The sequence below is a fragment of the Penaeus monodon genome, chromosome 38, assembly GCF_015228065.2.
Source record: "Penaeus monodon isolate SGIC_2016 chromosome 38, NSTDA_Pmon_1, whole genome shotgun sequence".
Taxonomy (NCBI): domain Eukaryota; kingdom Metazoa; phylum Arthropoda; class Malacostraca; order Decapoda; family Penaeidae; genus Penaeus; species Penaeus monodon.
In genome coordinates, this window is record NC_051423.1 from 9,454,268 (window position 1) to 9,464,267 (window position 10,000).

General features: G+C 34.3%; 1 protein-coding gene across 1 annotated transcript in view; it reads right to left on the reverse strand.

The window, feature by feature from the left end:
* Positions 1–10,000, reverse strand: part of LOC119596687 (integrin beta-PS-like) — a 15,849-nt gene that overhangs the window by 2,458 nt on the left and 3,391 nt on the right. The window contains 17 exon segments of the mRNA XM_037946018.1: positions 199–293; positions 422–590; positions 721–957; positions 1,068–1,199; positions 1,323–1,478; positions 1,668–1,832; positions 2,365–2,490; positions 3,063–3,122; positions 3,837–4,023; positions 4,135–4,207; positions 4,210–4,303; positions 5,538–5,591; positions 5,794–6,017; positions 6,597–6,644; positions 6,647–6,676; positions 6,778–6,931; positions 9,705–9,760. Of these exon segments, the coding sequence (XP_037801946.1) occupies positions 199–293; positions 422–590; positions 721–957; positions 1,068–1,199; positions 1,323–1,478; positions 1,668–1,832; positions 2,365–2,490; positions 3,063–3,122; positions 3,837–4,023; positions 4,135–4,207; positions 4,210–4,303; positions 5,538–5,591; positions 5,794–6,017; positions 6,597–6,644; positions 6,647–6,676; positions 6,778–6,931; positions 9,705–9,760 (2,060 nt within the window).

Genomic DNA, 10,000 nt, shown 5'->3' on the forward strand with positions numbered 1-10,000 from the left:
GAGCATCTAGTAATGTTCTGTTTTCTTTGGATCTATGGAAGGTGGTAATGGGTGAAGACATAACTTGGGGTGACGTGACATGGCTCATGGGTAAAGGGGTGCTGTATGTATGTATGTATGTGTGGATGTTTTTTGTTTATGTGCATGTATTTGTATTACATATGCCACACCTAAAAGGGATGTGAAGGAAATACTTACAGGACAGTCTTCACAAAATTTGCCAAGACTGCCGCCACTGCAATTGCACTTGTTACACTCGCATTCGCCATTACCCGAGCAGATCTCGTCCGTCTCTGGGAACAGTGTTTAACATCAATTTATCTGGACTACATCTACAAAGATCATTAACATTCACATGACTTTATTGCAATGAATATATTACAATCTTCCCTCTGCAACTGGAAGCGTGAACCTGCCTCACCTGGGTTCTTGCACTCCTCGTCGGATTCGGTACAAGAGCATTTGCTGTTACTCCAGCCTTTCTCGCACTGACATTTGTTACAATCACAAATCCCGTGGCCTGAACAGATTAAGTCATTTTTGCCGAGACATCCCTGATTGGTGCACTCGCAAAATTGCCCTGTGATTTCCTGTGATGGATATCAGAGGAATTCAGCTCACATCAATGGAATGAGACTTCAGAGTATGTAAGTTTGCAATACAAAGGGGAACTCAAATGAACATGTTACATTTTGTTTGTGTTTACCTCAAAATTCTCACCTCTTTCGGGTCGTCTCGCTTATTGCACAGACACTGCCCGCACCTGCACTGACCACGGTTGCTGCAGACTGCGGAGGTGTTCGGATTCCGGCACGAGTCTTCACTGAGGGTGCCAGTGCTGTTGGCATCCTTGCTGTTGCACTCACATGACTTCCCAATGAAACCTTCGTGGCAGTCACATACACCGCATTTGAAATCGCCGTTCCTGTTGCATTCCTCTGCATTTGCAATGTAGCCCTGGAAATAGTTGGGGTACATTCGCATTATATATTCTTTTCTTTTTCTGAAGACTATTGATTATTCTCAAATTCTTATCAGATCACGGAAACATCCTTAAAAATGCAGACCTTATCACCTGGCTTAGCACAGCTGCATTGGCAGAGCATTGCCAGGTTGACTTGCAGAGATCCCTGGCGGCCCACAGGATACACGTCGATAACTGGATTCCAATCTTTCTCGTTCTCTGGGCATTCTGTGGCCTGTCAAAGTGTTCCGTTTATTTCCCCTAATCATTACCATATCTTATACTTCAGTTAACAGTGATAAGGAAAAAGCAGAATGGAATGGCTACACATAAAAGCGTCGCGTCGACCTCTCCTTACCGTGACCTCCACCAGGAACTGGACCTCGTCCCCGAATTCGAGTCCCTGGCAAGAGGATCGTTCCTTCATCTCGCCGTCCATGCACTCGCTGAAGTAACGCACTGAAACGTGGGCGTTGTGGTCTCGCTCCTTCAGTTCTACTTTGCTTATGATGTCCTGTTGGTGAGTGAGAGATCAATTAATGATATGAATAGTGTTCATTGACATAACATGTTATACCATTGTAAGTAATACCTAGTCAACTGAATAGTTTCTGTTATACGAATTTAGCATTTTAATACATTAAAGTATAGTACCTCAAATACCATGTAATCGAGGCATATACACTGAGTGTTATCTCCAGACCTTAAGACTGGTGGTGAGGAGGTCAACCACATTAGAGGAGTCGCTCGCCAGCACGCCAAAATACGCGCCCTCTATGTGCTGCGAGAGGCGAGCGTAGAGCGGTTCCTGGTCGGCGGTGATGGCGAACACCAGGTTGATTCTGCGGGCCTTCGCCATTTCGTTGATCTGCCGGAAGGGAGACACAAACAAAATGTGACTTTTCATGAAATGTATTACAATATGTTATTTTTTTTTTTTTAGTTTTTGCATGCGTGGTGAAGCAATGTATAAAATACAAACAGTTTCTGTTTCCTTCTACTGACATGTGGGAATGCAGACTCATAGATCTATTTCATGTAAAAGCGCATGAAAGCTCGTGCTCAAAATATATCAAGATATGATACATTAGATAATAAAGGTGGATCATGGGATAGGTAAGAGTTCTCATCATCGTCCGATGTTAAGAATATTATAAATATCACAAAAGTCGGGGTACCCTGTCTTTGCAGATATATACTTTATTTTGTGTTTGTGGGCGTGCATTGTAATGTTAAAACAACAAAATCAACTTCTTTTGAAATAAAAAGACATGACAGTGGACAATGGCCTCTCACCTCAACAGTATCGGTCAATAAGCCGCAGTCTTTTACTTTCTATGAAGGATAACTAGCAAAATTATATCTCTGATCACGGTAACCAATCCAACATTATCACATACCTGAGCAACTGAAGGATAGTCGTACATGATGGCTTTGTTGTATTCATTGTTGATGTCAAGATGGCACTGCTTGTCGTTGGGTCTTAAGATACCAGCCAGCTGAAGGAATGGTACCATGTTAGTTTGCTTTTAGGACACCTCTCATTATAATGGTCTAGTAGCACCAGTAACATGTCCAACATCTTTAAATACATTTTTATAAGGTCATTTAGAGTGTTTCGAGATTTGTTGTTTCCCGATACTTGAAATTCTTTCTGTAATCAGTTGTAATGAAATAAAAATACTCAGTGTTATAATAGAATATAGAGTATGAAGTAATATAACCAAAGAGGCTCCCAACCACTGCAGAGTGAAGTTGCTGCTGTAAAATCAAATGCTATATCAACTGAAAGGGCAAGGAATTCTGACTTAATTTCCGTTGCCATCGTAGGGCCATTTCACTTATTGCAAAAACACTTCTAAACAAACTGTATAAGTCACCATCACCAGCGAGTTACTAAAGTGCTAGCATTTGTTCCAGAATCGTATTGGCTCTAGCATGAATATTTGAGCTGTAGTTCAGTCAGTTTAGAAGCATTATGACACCACGCAATAAGCTGTGGTCCAGGCAGCATGCGTGTGTTTATATGCCAAGCACACACTAAGCACAGGGCAAGTCCGTGACACAGTTGTAATTGCAGGCTGTGTTGTTGCCTTACCAATCTATCGATATCAATAGAAGTTTTCTGATTCATGACAAAATTATTAGCGTTAATGGTCTGCATGAAATCAATACCAAATGCATTAGGGTTGTGCTCTTTTTAATTCTCTCTGATTGCTTTTCTTTTTTATTCTTAATGCCAGTAATAGAGCAATTTCCTTACCTGGCAAATCTAGCAGGAATAATGAACTGACAGACAAAAGCAAATATGTATAAATCTGTTAACTATGATTCCTCACTATTGCTAAAATTGGAATGAGGCCTCTGCCGTAGAACAGAGGTTGCGCTGCATGTGTTTACGAAGAAAAAAACTTTGATTATTCATAATCCAGATAATGAAGGTCGCTGTATATTACTTCACTCCTTTGTAAATATTAGAATTCTTTCTTAAGCCAAAAAAGAGCAAGTTATTATAGTAAAAAAAATCTGCCCTAATAATAAGGAATGTTGTTCAAATTCGTTTCCTCCCAGACCATCTAAAGTTTCAGTTCTAAATGATTAGTAATGAGTACATAAGAAATACTAAAGGCACCTGAAGACGTGCATGTTCACTCTACAGATTTTTTATGTCACCATGTAATTGTGCTAATATGTTTAGTTAGTTACAACATTCCGTTTACAAGTACGATATCACATGTCGCATACGACATCTATGTTTACAATCGGTGCTTGTTTGTTTAATGTTTTTTATTATGTGGAAATACTGAATATGTAAGATAAAGGAGAGTCATAAATTTTGTTACAAAATATAACATAATGCGTTATATTAAACATGGAGAAAGTCCAAGTGAGTTTCATTGCAGCAAAAGGTGATAAATGTGTGACTACCGATGGAAAAATAAATATTGAAGAAATATCTGGCAAAAGGGAATATAATCTGCATGTGAAAATTGATGATGGTGGCAGATTTATAAGATAAAAAAATGTAAGGGCCATTCTTGATAATGGCCAAGTCACACCTTGACCATTACATTAGAACAGAACATTGTGGAAATTATGGAAAAAAAAAACTCTTTCATGTTGGCTACTGTGAAAACTTAATATTACTTTTTTTCCTTTCTTTCGTTTACCTTCCCGTCCCTGCGAGATGGAAACCAGCATCAGTAGAGAATATGATCACCCGAAAACTGGTGCCACGCCATTGATGTTCTCCTCGCACACTATAGCTTGCATGAGGCCATCGAACCCGCCCTCTGGGAAGTCCTGGTTGGTGGCACCCTTGGCTCGCTTGACCTCCTCCTGTTAGAAGGCAAAGTGTAAGCGAGAGATGCAATGCGTTAAAATGCATGAATAAATGGCCATTTCTTCGATATATATATATTCTTCATATACATTGCAAATAAGATGGCACCATTGGTTTATTTTTAGTCTTGGCGAGGCCTACAGAGAATGTAAAAGATATGTCTGTATGTAGTTATAGACTACTATGCGTGAATTAATGATATCCAATGTTGGCCTAGAGTTTAATGCTGTAGGTTTCCTATTCCAGATATGGCCTAGGCCTTAAGCCCATATTAGTGAAACTTCCCTCTGCTAGCCCATGTATAGTTTTAGTATGGAGGGACTTGTGGTGGCATCTTTTCTCATCAGCTGTTTCTGTTTGAGAATTTCAAAATGAAGTGGGGAAGATATTCAAGGGGTCCACGCTCCTTTTTCTTCCTCTTCCATTTCCTGATGCCCAACATTGGAAAAAAATCACTGAGAAAGAACTCCCATTGACTTGAATGAAATATACAGAAAAAAAACTCCAGACAACTTTGAAGTAGATTCTAAAGGATAGCTGCCACCAGTGGTATTTCTAGCCCTCAGAAGTGAGGGGAGCACTTCGGCTAAGATGAATCTAGGAAGGGAAGCATATTTCTTAAACAGATGTAATAAGGAACTTTGATTTTCATTACAACAATTTGATTTACACAACTTTCTGAAAATAATTCTTACATATACTGGTACACTACATATAACAATCAATCTTAATAGATTAAGGAGGCTTATCTGTGTGATTATGGAGGTGTTTGAATTGACAAAATATGTTAATTCAGTACAATATCTATCATTATTAGTGATAGTCAATCTGTCTGTGATCATAGAATTTATAAAGATTTTTTATATGTATTCCTTGCACTAGGAACAAGAAGAATTATCACAACCAATAATAAATTATATATAACTTGTCAATCGGGCATATACATGACAGGCAGTGCATGCATGACTGGTGCTCTTGTAGAAACAAGAGCAACCAGAGATATCTCTCGTTTCAAACGACTAACGATTACCTTTTTAAGTATCCCTCAAGACAAAAAGCTGAAATGCTGTAATATGTTAGATCAATATAACATAGACTAGTCTGGACACAGTCGTGACTATTATTCCCAATCTGAGTCTGGGTCTAGAGCTGGTTTGAACCCCATTGGCAACCCACATGACCATTAATGGTTTACTCATTCAAGTAGAAATGCGCTGTTAAGTAATTTACCGTGAATGCTGAGGCATTGCTAGTGAGTGGAAGAGCGTTTCTTGAAACTGTACGCTGGTGTTTTGTCTCTGTAAAAGATTAGGGATTGAAAACCTGCCTTTGATGTACGCACAAATATCATTAATTGGATTCTGCACTGTGTCCAGTATCCTATAAATATGACATACTATATTACAGATATAAATACAAAATAATTCGAATCGCATGATTTTAAAGATCTAAGAAAGTTGTCAAATTAGCTGGCTCACTCGGTCACTGGAATAGTGGAAATGTAAGGCAACACTGGCTTGTCAATGAAGATGCCAAAACCGAGTTGCAAGTTAGTGGTGATCTCCTTCATTCCTTCCGCCAGACTTTCTCCAAGGGTATACAACATATCCTTATCGTCTTCCATGGACTTTGATCCATCCATCATGTAGTAGACGTCAGCTGGATAATTGTTTGAGTGGCTATAGGTCAATGTTATGTTCTTGGGGGTCTCTGAAAAAAGACGAAACTAGAGAGATATTTTTGAAATTATGTTATACATGAAGGTCCATATCAAAACAATAAGTTTAAAGGTTCAACGTAATGTATACCTCTGAACTCATTAAAGCAAGGTCCTGTAACATATACAGAAAGAGGTTATTGGAGGTTATTGTTATCACCATGCATAGGGTTATCTTGGGCTATCTTGCGTAAAACTTTTAGTCTGTTCACATTTTGAAATGTCTCTGCCTACATTTTTCATTTCATTAGATTAGATGCTGCGGAGATTGAGCTCTTTTGGGGTATTTTCTGGGGAACTATTTGGTATACAGAATGTTTTTCCTGATAATCGATTCGAAAATGATGTGCCATCATAATCACAGCTGTTTTACACCTCCTTTGCAGTCCATAACTAGACAAAGTGTATTTTGGAAATGGATAATCTATGACATCTGCCCATATTAGCACTATAAGAAATGAGAATACAGGACGCAAACATTAATATAAACAATACATTATTCTCTTAGACACACTAAACGCAAGTTCTCACACCCCAAACCACAAACACAAACATCTCGGATTAAACGTAACTCACGAATTCTGAGTGTAAGTTAACCTCCTGCGGTTTCATCTGCACATGTTCTCGACGTCGCCATCGGAGACAAAGGCTCCTCCCGATTACACTGAAGTAATTTCCGGTTCGACTATTTCAGTATCACCCAGTTCAGCCATGTGTCGTTTCAGGTGATTACGCTATGCACTGGCGAATTACTCGTGTTCTGAAAGGTATTTAAGGGGCCTTTTGTATCTTTTTGGGAATGTAAGGCAAACCTTGTATTTTCAACTTTGAAGAACTGCAAAACCGATTGCACATGTGTGATCTCACATTCACGAATTGTATAAATTTTTATGACGATCCACAACCACTGATTAAGACAATAATTAGTCACATTAGTCCATAAACCCTGTAGAATTTATTAACACTTGATTCGTTATTTCCGCACATTCAGTTCTGTCGAGTGCCTTGATTTTGAAATGTTGATTATAACTTAAGAGTGTTTCAGCTTTCCGTCGAATCGTTTTTTGAAAGTAAGACTTGTCTTAAAATGAGCAACTTTAAAAAAAGAAAAAGTTGTACTTTACAAGCATGGTACGTACTCTGTAAATTGTGTACCGGATTTCTACAGAGAACCGGAGAAATTCTGAACTCTTGGAACAACTGAAAATATATGGCCTTTAGCTCCGACAAACTCAATTATCATTCTGCTGGTTGTTACAGCTCGTAAAGAATGACAAGCGCAAACAACAATGGCACAACATAAAACTAAGATAAAATTGACTATTATATTATAATCATGAATTATTCAATAGTTTGCATTTCAAGTAAACTGAATAATGATAAAACTGAGCACATGAACACAAAACTAAGATATATGTAGACAATATATATAATATTTTATATTATATGAATGTTAAGCCTTATCATTATAAATGTAGACTATAACTATAATTATCATGTATCATAGCTACTATATATATTGAATGTAAGTAATTATATACTTTTAGTAATCTGGATATTTTGAGGTAGTTCATGTTTGATGTACTGACACTGAAAATGATATAATATTAAGTATATAAGTATAACATATATAATATAATGATATCATGACTTTATATATGAATGATATATGATATATATTTACACTATTCTGAAATCACACATAAAGTGACTATATAATAATAATTAATATCAATTGATGATAATTATTAATTATATTGGTTATACAAGTTCTATATCGATGAGGTATCATACATGATATATCGCTATTTATATACATATCATAGTGATATATATATATTACTGAATAGTGATAAGGTAGTTAAATATATAAATAATATACAAAGTAAACATATACTACACAACACAACACATATATTATATATTATATATGATATATAATATATATAATATATATATTTTTAAATATAATATTTATGTTTATATATAGGTCATAGTAAGTATAATGATATAGTAGATATAATTAAAGTATATATATTGTATTAATATATATATATATACTATATATATATATAAATGTTAATCATTAAAAAAAAAACATTATAATATATATATATTATAATAATAATATATATTTATATAATTAATAATTTATATAAATGTTTAGTATTGTAATATATATCATAGTATTTATATATAGTAATATAATATATATATATATAATATATTATTTATATAATATATATATATATATATAGTATATATATATAATATATTATATATATTATATATATATATATATATATATATGATAATATAAAAATTTATATAATATATATATATATATATATATATATATATATATATATATATATATATATTATATATATTTTGTATTATACATATATTATATATATATATATATATAATATATACAATCATATAACATACTAATATTATATATATATAATATTTATATATATATATATATTATATATATATAATATATATATATATATATATATATATATATAACAATCCAACACACACACAATATTATATATATATATTATATATATATATACATAATATATATATATATATATTATATATATATATATATATATATATATATTATTATATATAGATATATATATATATATATATATATAATAATATATTATATATATATATATATATATATATTTCATCATCATTATTATCATTGCTTTTGTTATCATTATGAAAACATGTTTGATATATTTATGATATTCTAAGCAAAGGATGCAGGACATTTAAGGTTAAAAATCTATTAAAATATCAGGAAGTACGATATTCATAACGGTACATCAGGGTATTAAGAATTAATTCAGTAGTTTGATAATACAATTTGTCGAGGTGTTAAAAAGAAAAATGCATGCCTGGATGTTTAGAACGCCAATTAAAAGAAGTTTTTTTTTATCCATTTCATATGTAAATGAGGGTCCCCTAGTTGTGTGTACCTGACACTCTGGTAATGAAATGGTGTAGTACTTGGAAGGCAAGCTTGTTATTTGTGGAAAACATATACCATCATCAAAATTTCACGTAATTCCACATTTGTTGCAGTGACGCATTTGTATATACTATTTATTCATTATAGTAATTTGCCGTCTCACAGTTTTTGTTACCCAGTTATTAACGGCTTTTGTGAATAATTCCATCTGATTTCTGTGACTTCCTCTCTTCTATTCACTGAAATTTATGCAGATCTTATATTTAGGTGACAGCCAGGCAATCAACAGTCATAGATTAGAAGGGAATACACCAATAGGTCTTCCCTACATGGTCCAAATGGTCCAGTGCGAGCAAAGGTAGGCGAGAAAATACATGTGTGTAAGACTGTGTAAAGGGAAGGGAAACCACGGCTCACGGTTAGTGTCAGGAGTGAGGCCGATTTACTGTACGTGTATATATGTATACATTATATATATATATATATATATATATATATATATATATATATATATATATATATATATATATATATATATATATATATATATATATATTATGTATTATATGTCTATATTATATATAGATAGATTTTTTTTTCTTTATAACGAGAGAGAGAGAGAGAGAGAGAGAGAGGTTCTGTTTTTATCAAATCACACCGGCAGATATATTCGTTGTAGGCTTACCTTTCGTCTCCGTTTTCTTATTACGCTGTAGCCGTCCTTACGTTGTACTTCGAATGCTGTGGCACATGATATTTCCTATTTCAAACTTTGGTGTTAGATCACTCCTCTCTGTCTGTTAGGAAGTGGAGTTGTTATCTTTTCTATTATCTTATCACAGCCGGCTATCTAGGAGTCGCGTTACGGAACTTTCGCTAAAGATTTCTCTGATGGCAAATGTCTCACTTTGTTTAATGTAGATCGAATGCGCTGACGGGAAATATATAGAAAAACAAAACAAACGCTGATGTTTCCTTGGT